Source organism: Hypoxylon trugodes (genome assembly GCF_022578975.1).
Source record: "Hypoxylon trugodes strain CBS 135444 unplaced genomic scaffold F4822scaffold_4, whole genome shotgun sequence".
NCBI lineage: Eukaryota > Fungi > Ascomycota > Sordariomycetes > Xylariales > Hypoxylaceae > Hypoxylon > Hypoxylon trugodes.
The window spans coordinates 179,417-197,630 of NW_026250019.1; the positions used below are offsets into that span (position 1 = coordinate 179,417).

The 18,214-nt window shown below is 47.3% G+C and overlaps 9 protein-coding genes across 9 annotated transcripts; 5 read left to right on the top strand and 4 right to left on the bottom strand.

The window, feature by feature from the left end:
• The first annotated feature begins 71 nt into the window (after window positions 1–71).
• Window positions 72–1,586, top strand: F4822DRAFT_196101 (uncharacterized protein). Its single transcript, XM_051453645.1, has one exon. It carries the CDS (start codon window positions 309–311, stop codon window positions 894–896), a length of 588 nt encoding a protein of 195 aa, XP_051315074.1. The 5' UTR covers window positions 72–308; the 3' UTR covers window positions 897–1,586.
• On the top strand, window positions 1,587–3,268 carry F4822DRAFT_196102 (uncharacterized protein). Its single transcript, XM_051453646.1, has one exon. It carries the CDS (start codon window positions 2,276–2,278, stop codon window positions 2,966–2,968), a length of 693 nt encoding a protein of 230 aa, XP_051315075.1. The 5' UTR covers window positions 1,587–2,275; the 3' UTR covers window positions 2,969–3,268.
• Window positions 3,269–5,416, bottom strand: F4822DRAFT_196109 (glycoside hydrolase family 76 protein). Its single transcript, XM_051453647.1, has 4 exons — window positions 5,145–5,416; window positions 4,574–5,053; window positions 4,214–4,455; window positions 3,269–4,123 (listed from the first exon to the last, which is right to left on the bottom strand). The coding sequence occupies exons 1-4, from the start codon at window positions 5,227–5,229 to the stop codon at window positions 3,569–3,571; spliced, it is 1,362 nt and encodes a 453-aa protein (XP_051315076.1). The 5' UTR covers window positions 5,230–5,416; the 3' UTR covers window positions 3,269–3,568.
• A 641-nt stretch (window positions 5,417–6,057) lies between these two features.
• F4822DRAFT_196114 (phosphoglycerate mutase-like protein) lies at window positions 6,058–7,217 on the bottom strand. The gene is made up of 3 exons (XM_051453648.1): window positions 7,069–7,217; window positions 6,797–7,006; window positions 6,058–6,707 (listed from the first exon to the last, which is right to left on the bottom strand). Exons 1-3 carry the CDS (start codon window positions 7,121–7,123, stop codon window positions 6,250–6,252), a joined length of 723 nt encoding a protein of 240 aa, XP_051315077.1. The 5' UTR covers window positions 7,124–7,217; the 3' UTR covers window positions 6,058–6,249.
• A 374-nt stretch (window positions 7,218–7,591) lies between these two features.
• On the top strand, window positions 7,592–9,634 carry F4822DRAFT_397796 (DUF1716-domain-containing protein). Its single transcript, XM_051457647.1, has 3 exons — window positions 7,592–7,725; window positions 7,791–7,839; window positions 7,914–9,634. Exons 1-3 carry the CDS (start codon window positions 7,699–7,701, stop codon window positions 9,620–9,622), a joined length of 1,785 nt encoding a protein of 594 aa, XP_051315078.1. The 5' UTR covers window positions 7,592–7,698; the 3' UTR covers window positions 9,623–9,634.
• F4822DRAFT_397797 (vacuolar ATPase) lies at window positions 9,635–10,923 on the bottom strand. The gene is made up of 5 exons (XM_051457648.1): window positions 10,629–10,923; window positions 10,524–10,562; window positions 10,395–10,437; window positions 10,221–10,321; window positions 9,635–10,125 (listed from the first exon to the last, which is right to left on the bottom strand). Exons 1-5 carry the CDS (start codon window positions 10,629–10,631, stop codon window positions 9,964–9,966), a joined length of 348 nt encoding a protein of 115 aa, XP_051315079.1. The 5' UTR covers window positions 10,632–10,923; the 3' UTR covers window positions 9,635–9,963.
• An 82-nt stretch (window positions 10,924–11,005) lies between these two features.
• Window positions 11,006–11,888, top strand: F4822DRAFT_196253 (uncharacterized protein). Its single transcript, XM_051453649.1, has 3 exons — window positions 11,006–11,275; window positions 11,342–11,643; window positions 11,741–11,888. Exons 1-2 carry the CDS (start codon window positions 11,180–11,182, stop codon window positions 11,504–11,506), a joined length of 261 nt encoding a protein of 86 aa, XP_051315080.1. The 5' UTR covers window positions 11,006–11,179; the 3' UTR covers window positions 11,507–11,643; window positions 11,741–11,888.
• Window positions 11,889–12,386: 498 nt separating this feature from the next.
• Window positions 12,387–15,403, bottom strand: F4822DRAFT_196402 (putative MFS alpha-glucoside transporter). Its single transcript, XM_051453650.1, has 8 exons — window positions 14,382–15,403; window positions 13,820–14,155; window positions 13,545–13,751; window positions 13,430–13,489; window positions 13,187–13,374; window positions 12,909–13,136; window positions 12,759–12,849; window positions 12,387–12,705 (listed from the first exon to the last, which is right to left on the bottom strand). The coding sequence occupies exons 1-8, from the start codon at window positions 14,763–14,765 to the stop codon at window positions 12,457–12,459; spliced, it is 1,743 nt and encodes a 580-aa protein (XP_051315081.1). The 5' UTR covers window positions 14,766–15,403; the 3' UTR covers window positions 12,387–12,456.
• A 429-nt stretch (window positions 15,404–15,832) lies between these two features.
• On the top strand, window positions 15,833–18,167 carry F4822DRAFT_427660 (uncharacterized protein; the record flags this gene model as incomplete). Its single annotated transcript, XM_051460781.1, has 10 exons — window positions 15,833–15,873; window positions 16,046–16,074; window positions 16,150–16,233; window positions 16,288–16,332; window positions 16,384–16,832; window positions 16,897–17,158; window positions 17,215–17,643; window positions 17,711–17,817; window positions 17,870–17,969; window positions 18,025–18,167. 10 exons carry the CDS (start codon window positions 15,833–15,835, stop codon window positions 18,165–18,167), a joined length of 1,689 nt encoding a protein of 562 aa, XP_051315082.1.
• Between the last annotated feature and the right edge of the window lie 47 nt (window positions 18,168–18,214).

Sequence of the window (18,214 nt, forward strand, 5' to 3'; positions counted from 1 at the left end):
ACCTAAGTATCCATATAAGCAAAATTTGAGACAAGGGACCGTGCAGTGAGGCGGAGCGAAGCAGCGCTAAAAAGAAATGTCATATTTCCTTCCTTTCCCTCGATTCTTCCTTCCTTATAAATTGCAAATCTTTCCTTTCGTGGTTGCAGTTGCATCATCTGGGTAGTACTAACTGCCGTCCATTCGCTCGTTCTCGCTTCCTGCATCCGATCCCTTACCCGGCTTTCTTGTTACACTGCAGCACGGCATCACCCGAACTCCGAATCCTTACTTCTGATTAGTCACCAATTCCTTGCCAAGCCAACGTCATGCTCGTCACCACCTTCAAATCTTCCACGGTCTTGCTGGCCGCTCTGCTCGCAGGACAGGCTGCAGCCAAAACTGACTTGGCAGGCTGCGTCTCGTCAGCGACTGTTAAATATGGTGGCGCTAGCTTGATCTGGTACGTCCCGGACACGGGTGAGATCTGCGAGTTTTTGGACTGTGGAGGTGGACGCGCTCCGCCGAAGACAACCGTCCCGGGCTGTGCCGATTACTCAGGCACCGCTACCTACTCGCCGAGTTTTCTACCAGGTTTTGGTGCTGCTGCAACTGCCAGCTCGTCTGAAAGTTCCGGCCCTGCGTCCACTTCGGCATCTATTACGGCATCCGCTTCTGGCACTGCGAGCGCTTCATCCTCTATTGCTACTATCACGACACCACCTACCACTACTACACTAGGAACAAGCACGAGCAGTGGTACTAGCTCCGGCAGTGAGTCTTCTTCCTCGGCTGGAAGCTCACAAGGAGCTGGGTCCTCTAGTGTGTCTCAGGCTGCAGCAGCTATGCCGACAGCGGTCGTAAAGGGTGCCATGGGCGTGGCTGTTGGTCTTGCGGCTGGTGTGGCCTTGTTGTGAGAGGTTTTGGGTGGGAGGTGGCTGTCTTCAAGTTTTGTAAGCTCAACCGGGATGCTATTAATTTTGGTAATTGCAGATTAATAAAAATACATCGACCTGTCATAACCCTTGCGTTATCAATCGGTGAACGTGATTATATTTGCGGGTTGATGCTGTGCATGGGCACGAGTTGCGCGGGGTCTAGTCGCGATCAAGGCTGGTACCCTTCACGATGGTTGATTCGATTGACGCAGAACGTGACATTCGATTCCCTAGCTACGCGAACGGGAAGGGACGCGTCGAAAAGGTTACCTCTATGCTTGGACGCGTCATCGTGGCTGGATGGTTTGCCGCGATTTAACCTGACACCTGCCACGCGCCACACTAGTGGGATAACTACCTAGACAACCAACACAAGGCATATAATGAATAACTAACTTCTATCTTCCAAGAAATCAGAACCGGATCGGGTGTCTTGGTCTAGTGGTTAATTCCATTGGATTCCAACGCTAACTAATATCCAGGCAAAACAACTGCGGTCGGTGACGAACGGACTACGGACGTACATACGGACAAGAACGAACGGACGTACATCTGACGAACAAACGTACCTACTGACAGACGAACGTACTGACTGACTGACTGACTGACTTACAGACAGGCGGGAGGGCGGGCGTACTAACAAACAATAACCCAGACGACCAGTGAGTACAACCCTCCCAATCAACTAGCCAAGACACCCGGTTCGAATCAATTTTTTTTACCTTTTTTTCTTATTTTTATTTTTTACCTTCATCCTCCTCAAGGACTCCCAATAGCCCCTCTTAAGTTTTCCTGTCCAAAATATTATTTGGTTCTATTCTGGATAGGTCGTGATTCGATTTCTCGTGTGCGTCAACTTTTTTTTCTTATTGAGCTAGGCGTTGTAGATAATACTTATTCAATTAAGTTAGTTAGACCCTTGTTTGCCTAAGCATGTATGTGCCCTTAGCCCAATAGAGGGTAGTTGTGCGTAGAGTAGATAGTCTGGCCTATTTCCCATCATCTAAGGCATCATTGCTAGAGGAACGATGTGAGGTCCTTGATCAATGATGGCCCTAAGACTCCCTAGTAACCACCAATGCCTAAGGTGATGCTTACCTCTGTATTATAAATGAACATACATCTTACGCTTTTTAACTTTCGATCTTTCATCTATCATTATCAGAGCACCACCCCCTAAGAACCACATAAGATCGATCTTATCCGACAAAACACCATCCAACCCAGAACCAGCAACAGTACAACGCTTACCACTCCTCCTTAACACGCGTGCCATCACTCCTTACCGCCAACTAACCTTCTCTCCCTTTTCTCACAGGCCGTGAAAAAGTCTCACTGCTCAATAGCTAACTTCCACCATGTTCGGCCACAGACTATCCCAGCTCACCAGAGCCCTCAACGACGAAGTCACCCAACGAGGCCGATCAAGCAACCGTACCCCCTACCTCAACGAGCCAGGCCTCAACCTAACCATAAACAACAACTATTCACGTTCCCCATCACGCGCCCGATCCCCCGCACACTTCATCATATGTTCAATCTGCGGCACGGGCTTCTCGTCGCGCCGCAGATTTAACAGGCACGACTGCCACGACCCCGACGACGGGGAACGATACTCCATCGTCAGCGAAAGATCGCGTAGTAGAGGGCGCCGCCATATACCGCACCAACATCAACACCAACAACAGGGGGGGTGGAACGATCCGACACCACCACAAGCGGGTCAACACGAAGAAATCGAGATGCTACGCGCTCAAATCATCGGATTACGCGACGAGCTACATGAATTCCGACGTGAATTCGAGGAGTACAAGAAATCCCGAACACCTACCTCGACAAAACTCGTGCGCAAAGGACCAGAGCCAGAAACGGATTCGGGGATAGAATCGAGCCCGCAAACTCCTCAGAGTCAAGGGGCCGCCAGCGGTCCATCGACTACCGATGATGCAAATGATGGTAGCGAATCGCTGGGTAACGACAAACAGGACAATGATGTTAACGAGTGGGCGGGTGGTCGCAACGAGCCGGATGACGAGGCGTCGCGGTGGTAATAAGACACAGTATATCATCGGTGAGGCGCCGACGTGGTCAGCGATGATAGGTGGAGATTTTAGATAACTCCGATGAAGAGTTAATATGGGTCCTAGGGCAATGACTTCCCAGGCAACCACCCACAGTGCCGATATGGTGCCTGAGGCGATGATGTGGATTGTGATAAATATCACACTATCTACTTGATAGATAATCTACCTATCAACCATAAACTCTTCTTTCTTGGGAACTGCGACGATCTCTAAAAACCTTAATGTGTATTGCTATGCTCGATTTGGCCTGACCCAACTAACTCCTTAAGATGCCAATACGATTGTCTAAGAATATGTACACGTATAAGTACACGAACTCGGTCGCTTGTAGCAAGAAGATAAGTCCGACTCGTACCAAGAACTGAAGAAAGTAGACGCCGAATTCCAACCTGCCTTTGATATTGTGAAGGTTTTATTCCTTTTTCTCGTTCTCGCGACCCAAGTCAACGCGATATATGGCTATGCAAAATGGCGCTCCGCTCTCCGAGACATAAGAAACTCCGAAATGAAACAAATCTAATGCAACGAATCACGTAAACACCCAAGCGCCTAGATAGGTAGATCAAATCAGTCCCAACCCATCCACACGGCCCCTCCAATCGTCGTGGCAAGTATAAACGCAGTCAAGATACCCGCACCGGCGCGATCTCCTGTCGTAATTTCAGCGTTCTCTGGAAGAGACGTCGTACGGGATCCGGCGTTAGGGTCACCAACACTAGTACCTCCCGTACTGTTAGTTACGGGGGCCTTAGCATTCGCAGTGAGCAAACTACACAATGCGCCAAGAACATCCATCTGCTGGCCAGCACCGGTTTGTCCATCGTATACGCGGGTGGTCCAGTGAAATCCACACTGCCGCCCATTGTCGCCTCCCGTACATTGCTTGACGGCGGCTTCGGCTGAAGATCGTAACAGTTTCAAGACGCGATCCTTGCAGAATGGCGCTACCTGTGTAGCTGCCGCTAGCCATCGATGTACGTAGCCCTTGTAACTCAACATATCGGCTTTACAGATCCCACCCTCGCAACTGGGCTCATATAATGTTCCGTTTATGAAAAAGACTCGTTCCATTCCGTCGAGTAGCCCGTTGACGCGGTCCTCCCACTCTTTGCTCTGATTGGACTATTTTCCATACGTTAGTAGCTTCTTACTATAAATTTACTCCCATTTCTGATGCGTCGAGATGTATTTTGTGGACAACAAGGTACTTACGTAGTCGTACATGTAAGCAGCGCCTAACAATAGGACCGCCGCGTTGTATGAATATTGCTGCTTGTTGATGTCGGTACAATTTGCTGGTATGTGACCGCCGTCGTACACATTCCACTTATCGTCGATATAGTGCATGTCCATAATCCAATCCCACGTCTTAATCGCCCACTGCGCGTACGTATCGTTATGCGTATACCGTGCTAGACGGGCACCCATATTGAAGAAGCACCCGTTTGCAATGGCTGATTGTTCACATTAGTTGGATATTCTTATTCAACAAGACACCTTCTGTCAATCGCTCCCCCCCTCTTATTACTATGCTATTACTTTGAGAATAGCGAGCGTGGGAGGGTAACTTACTGTTCTTGTAATCGTAGCCATTGTTTCCCGGGAAGATTTGCCACCTTAACCCGCCACCACAAGTGTCATCGTGGCGATCCGGCGCTGCCTGCGTGTTCCAAACGGCTTGCGCTAAGTAAAGCCACCCAGGCTTCCCTTCTGGCGGATCGCGGAAGTTGATTTCGGCTCCAAGCATCGCCGACATACCCCAGAAGGATTGGTCATCGTTACCAAGGGAAAGCGTCCAGTTTGTCGGTTCGTAGTCCTTATTCTCGCCTACTTGGAACTGCATCGCCTCGAATGTCACGTCGTTGTACGTCTCGTCCCCCGTGTAATGCCAGTAGTCCATCATCGTACCCCAAAGCGCGCCACCTTGCCACCAGTAGTAGTCGCCGGCTGGTGGCGGTCCTGGCAGGACACCTGGTATCTGACCCGATTCATTGCCATGGTAGTATTTCATCAAGTCATATGCGACCTCTTTCGCCGCTGCCTTTATAGAGTCTAAGATGAATGTAAGCCTACATGTTCGTTGAACCGCGGCGAGCTATTTAAGAAAAGAAAATCATTAGCACAACAAAGTACAAGAACGTACCTTCGGAATCTAAATCCACTTCCAGAGCTCCTAGTACGACTGCCGGAGCGAGCCATAATAAGTGAAAACGAGCGACAGACAACATCTCTACTGCGTATGTCGTGAGATGTTGTCGATTAGTTGACTGTCCCGCTAAGTACGATTGCGGGTGAGAAAAGCTGGAGTTAGGTTGCCGGGAATGCAAGTGACATTATACATCTAAGTATGGGGTGCTATAGTTGTATTAGATGTTCAATACCTGGTCATAGTTCGGATAGTTTGGAATAGGCAACGTTGTTCCCCTGCATCAACCAGTATACTAGTTTCCAAAAACTACCTAGTAAGGGGAATATAAGACCAAAGTGCAAATGCCGGCCAACAGGAGCCGACAACCGCGAATATATTCCAAAGTGCCGTCTGTGCCACCTTGTCTGTAACGAGAGCCTCAGGATAGGCGGGATGGGTAGGGTCTACTCAGAATATGTCTATTTTGTGGGCGTTTCGGACCCAACGGCTTCATGTTGCGCTGTCAGCATCCAATGGAACCACGCTGATCTGTGATATGCAGCTGGCATTAGGATCTCATAACGCTATCGTATTAGGCCCGCAGATCTCGTATAGGGAACATTTGTCCAATGAAGTTGCAGTGCATGTTTGCATATCACCAAAGACTGAGGCTGTGCAGTGTCAGCACAGGAGCCTTTTGCCTGTTGGGGATGGTGCTTTTGCAACCAATTTCTAGCCTGTGCTCTACACCAACTGAACTGATCCCAGTAAAAAATTGAAATGAAGTGTTCCATCAATATTTGACGCGGATGGTCCTTAGGATGGATACTGAATGCACAGCCTCAGTTTTTCATTTCGGCCTAAGTGTTAGGCGGAACCCCCGAATAAGCCCGCATCTTGGCAGAAGCTTATGTGGTATCCGAGTAGCGAATTTATGTAAAGAAAAAGCAGAACAATGGGGGCGCGCCATGAAGATTTCTTGTTGCGATCCCCCGCGTAATGTTCATGATAAAGTGTGAAATGAGAAGCACGAAAAAGAGTCAGTGGCATTGCCGTAGTAAGAGCCCTAATGATTTGAGTATCGTTCTTGGGTCTCGCATGCATCGTTGAAAATGCTTTACTAATATCCACGACCGTTTTCGTCTCCGTCGGCATCGGGTTCTTCGACTGGTAATTCCGAGCCCATAATAACGGGATCAATCCAGCTTCGACCAAGTCCGCCGCCTTTTACTTCAGTGGACTCATGTTGCTTGAGTTTGTACAAATCACTCGCTTCGTTCCTAGGCGCAAAATCGAAGATACGATAGTCAGCGTTAAAATACCAATAGCCAGAAACAGCTACTCTCAAGAAAGCTGAGTGAGAAACGACAATGATAATCTTCTCCGGGCGTTCGTATAGCCGTTTCAAAGCGGTTTGCGCACGTGCTAAGATAGCCGTCTTGGTGAAATGATACTGGCTAGCCGCTGGTGAAGTCTTATCTGGGAATATCGGATCAACGCCGGAGAAGTCGACGGCGGGGAATTCCTCTACGAGTTTTTCGACAGGACTTCCCGTGTCGCACAGCGAAGCCGAATTCTCTATTAATTTGTTTTAGAATAAGCGCTCATTTAGTGGGTAGTTTTGACGAGGCCATCAAAGAATAGAGGCAATGGAGACGTGGGCGTACCTTGCCAGCTCGCGTCAGCCTCTACCTTGACGCCCTTTTCTATGAGCCAATCGAGGCTACGCAACGCAGTTTGAACAGTTCTGCGTAAAGGGGAGACTACTATGAGCTCGGCCTGTTGAGCTAACGGGTTCTCGATGAGATTCTTCCGTAGATCTGCACATTGTTCATAACCTTCCTCAGTTAAATCTGGATCGGGTATTGTAAAGTCCTCTAGGTCAAATTAGAATTAAATCCTAGGCAATTCATAGCCTGGGTGTTTATCGTGAACTGACGAGTTGCATTATGACGGGCTTGAGCATGACGAATGAGTATGAGGGTTGGAGGCATTCTGAAGAAAGTATTGACTATCGGTTTATAGGAAACCGGTATCTGGGTAGTGTCAAACGAAGGTTGTATTGTGTGTAGGATCTCAAGCCACGTTGGCGTATGAGGGGTACTGAGTGTAGGTAGGAGGGGGAAAGAATATAACACGACAAAGAGACAAGATATAAAAATTAGATAGCATAGAGAACTCTCTATGATGATATATGGATATCTAATTGAAGCCAATTATGAGTACTAAGCAGATGCTTAGGAATTGGATTAGGCTTACTGTTGTAAAGGGTTGAAAAGGTTGAAGTTGATAAAGTATTACCGATGTCCAAATTAACTTAGCAGCGAAGTTGCGTGCGTGTAATGTGTAACCACAGTAGAACTACTGTGTGAACATGTGATACCGACTGTATGGAAGGCGGGATTCACTAGTAAAAAGTTAGTGTCCCACTTTATATGCACTGTATTTCCAAACCTTGAACAGAAAGTCAATTAAAGAAGCTCCAGGGCTCTTTAACATTTCTTAGAGCTTCGTTTGTAACTTCTTTCAACCTTCGCGACAACACATTTCCATATACATCCTTCGCACGATGACTAGTATAGATGAACTCTTCAAGGTAAGCTAGAACGAAATGTACATATCAATTGCGTCTTTCCACGTTTAGCTAACCTAGAATTATAGGCATCCGGCGTTGGCAACAAGCGAAAGTTAGAACCTCTTCGAGATCCTAGTATGCATCACCTTCCCTTCCCATTCCAAACCCCTGCTATATACCTAGGTAGTTAACACGCGTTTGCGATACAGATGAGATATACAAATCGGCACGCACCAATTCTAATGGCCACAGCAGTCGACACGCGCGCGTCGAAGACGAGGCTGCCGGCGATAATGACGATGACGTAGAAGCAGGCCCTGCACCTCCACCGGACGACGAAAATGGCGACTACGGCCCCGACCTCCCACCCGATGACGATGAAGAGGGGAGATTCTACGGTGGTGGCATAACAGCTCAGGAGAATGAAGTACTAGATTACGTAGACGATCCCGATCCTGGCGCGGACGCGGCACCCGACAAATTCGATAGCGCCTGGTTGCGCCGAATTGCCCTTAACTTCGAGAAGCGCATAAATAAGAATGCCGAGTTACGCGCCAAGTTTGAGGATGAACCACAGAAATTCATCGCCAGCGAGGCTGATCTCGACACCGACATCAAAGCTTTGTCTATCCTATCCGAACACCCAGAATTATACCTAGAGTTTGCAAAGTTAGGGAGTGTCGCGAGCTTGGTGGGTCTACTAGCACACGAAAACACAGATATCGCGATTGATGCTGTCGAAATTATAAACGAATTAACGGACGAAGATGTGTCAGCCGACGACGACCAGTGGAATGCCCTCGTTGACGCCCTGTTAGAAGCCGATCTACTGGGCCTCCTCGTGTCGAATTTTGAGAGGCTAGATGAGACACAAGAGGTTGATCGAAGCGGCGTTTACTACGCCCTAAGCGTAATAGAGAACCTATGCAGCGGGAGGACGACAACAGCGGAGCAAGTCGCAGAAAATGAGAAGTTGCTGAATTTGTTGCTACGGCGAATACAAGCTAAGGAGACAACCGTAAGCCAGAATAAACAATACGCCGCTGAGATCCTCGCGATATTGGTACAAACATCACCCAAGAACCGAAGGAAACTGGCTAGCCTGAACGCCGCGGATATCATGTTACAGCTAGTCGCGTCGTACCGAAAACGCGATCCTGAAAAGGGAGGCGAGGAAGAAGAATACATGGAGAATTTATTCGAGGCTCTGACCTGCCTTGCGGACGAACCCGAAGGCAAGACTAAGTTCGTGGAGGCCGAAGGTGTCGAGCTATGCCTAATAATGTTGAAGGAGGGCAAGATGAGCAAGGGTGCGGCGTTACGACTCCTAGATCACGCCGTGGGAGGCACAGCGGGGGCAGAGGTATGCCAGAAAGTAGTGGAAGCTGGCGGGTTGAAGAACATATTCACATTATTCATGAAAAAGAACAACGACAACCAAACTACAGAACACCTAATCGGCATTTTCGGGTCTATGTTACGACAGTTACCAGCTGATTCGGCGGAGCGAATCCGGACACTGGCTAAGTTCGTCGAGAAGGACTACGAGAAGACGCAAAAGCTAGTCAAGCTAAGACGGGAGTACGCAACGCGTCTCAGTTCAGTGGATGAAGCAATACGCGCGGAGCAAAGTAGAATGAACGCAGAAGAAAAAGAGGAAATGGCGGATGAGTGGTTCTCAAGGCGACTTGATGCTGGCCTATTCTGCCTTCAGACCTTGGACGTAGTGCTAGCCTGGCTAATAGCGGAAGATGATGGAGCGAGGAAAACGATACAGAAGTTACTCGCAGATCGCGACGAGACGCTAAAGGTCATTGGGGATACGATACAAGAGCAAATTGAAGGAATCGACGTCGATGATGCAGAGAGCAAGGATACCAGAGAAATGCTCACGACGCTAGTAGAGTTCGTACAATGATACAGACGGGATTGGTCGTGTGGTAGTATGATGTAATAACAGTCATAAATAATGCAAATCAAACCGGCTTCTAAGCACGGTTTCCTCGAACCTTTCCTCTATGAACACAGACAAGCCTCTTGAAGCTAGTGACACCGACCTTTCTTTATTCGAGGTTCCCCCCCTTCAAGAACACCAGTCGCGTAATATATGCAACAACGGCCTCAACCCCCAAACACGTACGTACACACGCAAGCGAGCACCTATCCGTTCATTGTGTATAGCATGCTGCCTTATCTCTGATATCGTATTTTCTCAACGTAGGGTCTCCATTCCCTTGACTAGCTAGACATAATACCAATTTACGACTTGGATGGTGGGACGGGCTTCACTTCGAATACAGCCTTGAGCAGATCCTCGACGACTTTGGCCTGGTTCTTCTTGCCGGCGGCTTGGATCTCCTGGATTTTAGCGTCGGCGTCACGGTTGGCTTCGTCTTCGGCTTGCTTGTTGCCTTGCGTGTGCTATTTTAAGATATCGTTAGCTACTTGTTCTCATTTTCTGACGCTGGTTGTCACAGTTGGGTTGACATGAGTAGTATGGGACGGTGTGAAAGTACCTCGGCCTCGAACTTCTTAAATTCTTCGTCCTTCGCTCGACGGTAGGCTTCTATCTCCTTCTTGGCTTCATCTCGCGCCTCTCGTACTCTCTTGGTTCGGACTGAATCGGCGGGTTAGTTTTAGGTCTCCTAGTTGCTGTATGGCTGGTGGCAAGGGAGGTGCATAGGACTAACATTCTCGGGCTTTTTGGACGATTTTGGAAGCTTCCCTCTCGGCCTATGAGCTATTCGTCAGCTAATCGTGTCATACAGATGCAACTATGGTGCTTCGATTCTTAGGTACGATTCGGGATAATAGCGTACATCGAGAAGGGTCTGGATGCCTGCCGAGTTCTGGGCCGACTATAAGCACTGTTAGCTAGTTGCACTTTGTCCCAAACGGGCTCTAGATGGATGAATCTCGCATACCATCCTGTTATGTTGCAGAGGATCGAGTTACGTAAAGGCGGGTTTAGACGAAAGCAAAGGCAAGATAGTTTCGAGTTTGCCGACTGATATATAGTATCGCAACGAAGAGTGGTCGTGATAGGTTATAAGATGCGTAGGTAGGTAAGTGATTGTAGTGTTGAAAGCTCGGCGAATGAAGTTTGTAAGTAGGATCAATTAATGATCACTGACGAAGGTCACAGGCCAAAGCCGGGGGGACTGTTTAGCAAAGATGGGGCGCTGTAGCACCAAACTCAATGAAGCTCCAGTGGAGCTACTAGCCCGGACCAGGGAAAAACAGCAATGCCGCCCGCCTAGAAGCCCCAGTTAATTGGTTATCGATAGTGAATTCGGACCCCCCAACGTCATTCGATTTAGGGGCAGCTTCAGTCATTTCATTTTTATTTTATTTTATCGCCTACTCATTCTGGACGAAGTCAATCATATAAAAAACCAATGTACAATGGAATTATAGTATAAAACGAGCAAATCTGATTCACCCAGTCACTCGCTACATATAAGTATCGGACAACATGTCTCGCGCCTCAAAACTCACATTGGCGGGCACTTCGCTTTTCGCCGTCGGTACGGTCATCATGGTGCATTTCCAACAGCAAATGGAGAAAGAGGTGCGACAATCTCCACCGATAAATACTGTTCATATATACCGAACCAAAGCTCATATATGTCTCTAGGCTATGCATCAAGGTGTTGTGCGGGATATGGAACAACAACGTATTAAGAGGGAACGTCAACTAGATTTTGATATGCAAAAGGCATTGGAAGAAGAGTATAAGAAGGGTCAAACCGTTCGAGACAGCACAGCAGAAATGGAAACCAAGCAATTACCGGATCGGTAGCCTCGACTACGACTGCCTACCTAGGTATTCATACACTTAGCTTGGTCACTCCAGGTGCCATATTCGCCAAATCGATATTAGACGCCTATCTTAAATCTGAAGCGCGTCATTTGGAAGGATGATGGAATTATTCCCAGGTGCGTGAAGATATAGCCATCAAGAGTGGAGGGCCAATAGCGTTAAAACGTCGCGTCGCGGCCGAAGAGCATCTTCACTAACAACCCAAATCAACAGCGATCGAGCCCAAGTAGTTCGACATAACGTAACAAGTTACGACTCCTCTCATAACCAAACGTCGTAGGCAGGATTCGCTTCACTCTGTAAAACATTATATTACACAGCCCGTCCATAACATCAACATTGTATCATTGTAGCTAAAATTAATCAACCCGTCTTCAATACCTAACTATCCCAAAAGCTGTTCCGATTTCTCAGGAGTTGCATCAACTGTCCGAGTTCATTAAACATCTTCACAATCTTCGGAGCCTCGGTTCCACAGCCGATTACATACCTAGCTAGGTAGTATGGCCTGATCTCGTCACCTAATAAAGATACGAGGTGTCACGGACCATGAAACCTCCCTACCAACTGCATAATCGTATTCTATGCAGTTGTGAAATACTGCAACCAACGTGCAGATTCAACAGTATGGAAGGGCCTCTACCCCATGCGACTGATAGAGCGGATTTCGCTTTATCGTATTCCGTTACCCCCGGTCAACTCTTCAACCACGGTACAAAAGCAGCACATATCACATCTCACTTCTCGCTGTTCCCCAGCGTTCCTAATTTCCAAATCATATACATATAAACTAGTCGTTATGATATTTAACACGCCATCCAATCGTAGCATCTCAAAATATACACAAATATTGTTAATATACAGCATTTATCACCTTGTCCAACTACATACATCTTGCTTTGTCTCAATTAACCATCTCCCAGAGTTTATCACGCATAGGATACAGCCCCCATAGCGCCCTGAGTCTTCAATTTCATGTTCGAGGCGGCGATTTGGTCATGGTAGTCTTTCATCACATTCCCCTCGATATGTTCAGCGAATACATCCACATCGGTCGATGCGAACTTCCTCGCGTTCACTTTCTTCTCGAATAGCAGATCCAACTCTGCAAACGTTCGTCCGGCTGGCTCTGGTACGCGGAAGTAGGTGTAGATAAAGCACAGGAAGCATGATCCGGCCTACGAATGCGTTAGCGGAAAGACAATAACATACATACGATGAATTAACATACCCAGAAGAATCCAGCATAGTTACCCCAGTTCCACGCTGAGGGGTTTAACATATACGGAGTCAAAACACCGCAGATAATTCCGACGATATTGCTGCGATTTGTAAGCCTCTATACTCTATCGCATGGCTTTCGCGTCTGGAAAGAACTTACTATAGAACTCGCCCAAGCACTACAGTCTTAATCTGTAGGCGTCTCGTCGAAATTTCGGCAACCAAGGAGTAGCACACAGTGCCGACCGTCAGCTGGTAACACAGAGCCCACACCAACATAATACTACCTGTGGCGAGCGACGCAGCATCCCTGTCCTTAGCCAGGCCAAGGAACCCGAGGATCAAAAGCATGACGAATAGAGCCGCAAGACCGTACAGGTAAAGGGTTCTGGGGTAACATTAGTATTCCGGACCATCGAAAGACATCGCTGGACTCACCTTCGTCCAATACCAAGGGTAATCAGGGTCCAAGCACCGAAGACGCCGGCACAATTGATGGCGTATTGACCCATGGCAAATGAGTATGCCTTGTCATTGCTAAGACCGGCCTGCTGCAAGAAATACGTCGAGTAATTGGAGAATGAATTGCCGCTCAAATTCTGGATCGCCCAACACATGCACACAATCTATCACATTTTAATGAGTGGAATTACGTATAGCTAAAGGGGTATTGAAACATACCTCTGTGCGACGTCTGTCGATCCCCTTGAAGCAATCGAGATAACTAGCTCCTTTGGTGATCTGCGAAAGAGGGTCAGCAATAACACGAGAGCCAAGAATGGTGTGCATCACCAACCTTCTGTTCCAATGCCGAAGTATGCACCATCATGGCAACGGTCTCATCGGCATCGAAATCCGTTTCTCGATCAAGGCTAGTAAGACGAAGAAGCGAGCGTTTAGCATCTTCGAGTCTTCCTTTTCTTATCAACCACCAAGGAGATTCGGGTGCGCAGTATATTCCGACTATCAGGGGTACCGGCCACATCCACTGGAGCGCATACGGCTGTTCCAGGTTAGTCAGCAGTATCACACCGGAGAATGGAGGAAACCGGGAAGGGAAGGGAATCTTACAATACGATAAGCCCATTCGTCGGTACGCCAAAGATTGCCCATGATAACACCGATGCCGATCATTTGACCAATTCCCCAACAGAAGTTGACGTAAGTTGTCAAGTAGCCACGTAGAGCTACAGGACAAACCTCGGATGCGTAAGTGATGGTGAGAGTCTGGAAGACACCCCATGGGATACCACATAGGATCTCCGCAACCTGAAGATGCACAACAGTCTGGGCAGTGAAAAAGATGGCCGTAAAAGCGATGACAAGCACGAGACACGCGATCACGGTATAGCGGTAACCGAATCGTTCTGACACCCAGCCATTAATCAATAGACCGATGATTTCGCCCTAGGAATAGTCAGTGGTGTGTTTATCGGATATGGGATGGGTTCCACAGCAGAAACGCCCAGATTTCAGGTATAAACACAGGCGCCATCATCGATTAGTAACCAATGATTCACCCTTGAGGGAAGACCTGAAAAAGAAAAAAAGGGGTGTGAGGGTGTGGTTTTAATTTACAAGCCCACATATACGCCATACGCGCATGGATGAAGTATACAACGCTCTCACTTACCACTACTGCGCCGTTACTCAAACCAGCCTGCCACGCTGCCGGAACTTGATAAGATACCGTGCCGTCTGAGGCGGTCAACGCGACGCCATACTTCTTGTTGAACTGGGGAAAGGCGTAAAAGTTGTTGACCAAAGAGACATCATATCCTTCCATGGCAATGCATGTCGAGATGAGAACACTCCACGCGATGGCTTTTGGGTACAGCTTGAGACCTTGCCACAGGGTCATGCTGTGTTCCTTTTCTGTTGCCAACTTTGCGTTTCGGATTACATCGCTCAGAGTCTCTTGAGCCTCTTGTTCCTCTTTCAGCGCCACGTCTGGTACTGGTGTTGGTACCGTCCCGACCCCATCATCGTCGATACTCTTTTCCGGTACTGAAGCCATAGCTGACTTTTCCTCTTAGGTGTTTATCGGCTTTTGATGTCAGTTCGGCGAATGAGTTAAGTTATATCTTTCGAAAATGATATAGACAACACATCTATACATGAGTAGTAGGTATTTACTACCACACGTGCACAACAATTATTGGGATGACTTCTCTCGCTCTCACTCTCTCACTCGCCCCTTGTCTCTTTTTAGATAAAAAAGAAAATAAGCAATCCGGGTAAGAATATTCTAGCCTTCCTAGTCGGGAAAATCATCCACTAGGATGGCCGAGGCAGGCTCGCTATACTCCATAAGAGGTTTAGCTCGGGTAGTATTTTTCTTTGGACCGTTCATGATAGCGCGAAGAAAGTTGCGGGGAAGAAGGCACAGAACCACTTAGAAGAGAGTTTAAAGCTTGGCCTGGATTGGAATTTTCTTTCGAATCCTCAGCGAATGAACCCCTGACTTGGGACTAGCTGACTTCGAGTACATGTCCAGTACATGTAAGAATCCCGATTAAGTTGGTACTAGCGTCGTCGTCGATTGGCCAGACTACTTTGACATAATGGTCAGCTTCATTATTTATGCTGATACACTATTATTATGCACGCATAATACATAGAAACATGTATATACGTGTATGACACAAGCAAACCAAACCCCGTGAAATTGACCAATTGCCCCATTATTCTTATTCTTCTTCTTCTTTCTCGCCGTTCTTCGGGAGGGGGGACTAATTCTGCTTAGTCCCAGCTTTTTTCTTAAAGTCTCCAAAGTCCAAAGATCAAAAAAATGCTCACAAGAAAATATGACAAAACCGGCCAATTACGCTACAAGTCTTTTTTCGGTGTCTCGTCCCATCGAACCCGAGGCTTACGCTATTTTAGATCTTTCCCGTCTTTCCCGTTCGCCGGTTTTTACCCATATCTCTTACCAAGATATGCCCAGATGATCCTCTCAAAATTGGGGGGTGTTTTTTCTTTGATTTTCCGGGTGACATTGACCGAAACATACCGAGCACTAAGTACCTACTTACTATTAGCTAGCTAAGCTGTTAAGCTGTCGATGACTTGACGACCTTGCGAATGCCCTCACCGGAGCAGACCGAGTTGCTTGCTACGCCATGGTATGCTTTCATTTTATTCTCTTTATTCCCAATTTACTGTCATTTCCATAGTAGTCGGAGTTGATGTGACTCCGATGCTGGTAGATATAGAACAGCTACACTCATACAGCATACAATATTCTAACACAAACATTAAGGCAACTCAACTGCTAACGTAAATATTAATAAACAGCGTTACATGTCGTGAACATCATCTAAAATGTGAGTTGTCTTGAGTTGCTCGGATGTATTCCCGAGAATAATGAAATTAATTAATTACTCACCCCGGACAATTAGGCGACCGCTCGGTTCCCAGATGCGGTCGATGTGTACGCGCAGGTCGCGAATGCAAGCTAGGCTTCAAGTTCAAACCAACTAAAGGTATAGTATATAAGATTCTGATCAAATTCAACTTAGGCTAATGAATATTTGTAGATTCGTTCAGTAGAGGTCAGAGATGGCTTAGACCGCCAAGGAAGTGTATGTATCGTTGAAATATTTATGAGAATAATTGTTGACTAAAATCTTAAGTGGTATATATCGACGAGACTCAATCTTTAACAACCGGAAGCCCCTTAGAGGATACGTCGCAATATGAAATCCACGTGGATGAAACTTATAATGGAGAGCTGGAATCGAATTCCTCGAGCGTAACACCTCCGGCGATCGCCGGTTTAAGAGAACGTAACCCCGGGAATGAGTCGGTTGGAATCACTCAACCTCGGAATCAACCAAAAGTTCACGGACTATTTCCTAGTAACGGGGTGTCGACATCGCTACTTAATTCGCATAGAGCATTCCCAGAAGCGAAGCCGACTGAATCTTACGACGTGTCATCTCTCCCAACCGGAAATAACATACGTATGTCTGCTCCGAGAAATGCCCCGCTATCGAGTTTCCATGCAGTCTCATCATTACCGCTCAAAAACCGGACGGAAGCGTTATTGTTCCGACACTACATTCAAAAGTTGGCAATCTGTGTAAGCTAAACAAGATTCGTGGTGGGTAATAGTTCTCAAAGATTCAGACCTCTAACTACAGCAGTTGGACTTATGCGATCCAAGTCGACATTTTGAACTCGTCGTACCGGAGCGCGCTGCTGTATCCCATACCCTTTTAAATGCGATATTTGCCATAGCCGCGAGGCACCTAAGTCACACGACGAATTTTGACCCTCTCGCCTCGAATAGATACCACGACGAATGTCTAAAACATCTAATTCCCATGTTGGATCACGCTTCGACGGTGTCGGATGAGAATCTCTTTGCGGCAACAATCATCCTGCGCATGCTCGAGGAAATGGATGGTGAGATGGGTACCCTAGGAGTAAATTTGAAACTAGTAGCTGACGGTAGATGATAGTACCGACGACGGGCCAAGACAACTATAGCCATCTGCTTGGTATTCATGCATTCGTCAATGCCGGTGACCAATATATGGGACGAGGGAGCCTGAGCGCAGCTTCGTTCTGGGTAGGGCTACGACAAGAAATTTACATCGCCGTGATTACACAGCAACCTGTCAAAGTTTCCCTAGACCACTACATAGTAGACCGATCCTTCGAAGCAGCCGACGACTACACATGGTCCAACCGAGCGATCATTCTTATTGCCGATGTGCTCAACTTCTGTTTTGGCGATGGTAACTTCACATCTGGTCGATGGAACGCTTTAGATGAGGCATGTAAGAAGTGGTCTGCCACTCGACCGTCGTCCTTCAACCCATTCTTCTATAGGGAACGTACGGGATCCTCGGCATTTCCGGAGGTCTGGCACGGTTCTAGCTGTCATGGTGAGTATATAAATCTACCTATTTTATCTAGTGCGACCGGCATAAAGCGAGGGCTCACTTCTTTCAGTCATCGGGATTCAGCACCATATTCTTGCACAACTATTCCTGACCCAATTTGATCCCTCAATTCCTAAAGTGGGCACAAATCGCCGGACGGCAATGAAAAAAATGACGGTGAGTATATTAATACGAAGATAAGTCTTCAATCATACTTATACATACACAGGAACGTATCGAGAACCTTGTTAGGGAGCTTTGCGGCATTGGCATCTGCAACCAGTGGACGCCGCCGAGCATGTTTACAGCTTGTATGGGTATCGCTATGTGTATGGATTCCTAATTAATTAGAAATATGTATTATAAACTAATACGACGATTTAGTTGGTGACCAATTCGGCGAGCGCTCCGATCAAGATGCACTAATCGACATGCTTCAAAGGACCGAAGCGGAGCATGCTCGTCCTACCGCAGCAATACAGCAGCAGCTAAAAAAAGCATGGGGTTGGGTGCCAGAAAACGAGTAACACGTTAACCCCGAATTCGAAGTTTTTACTCGTTAAGCGACGACATG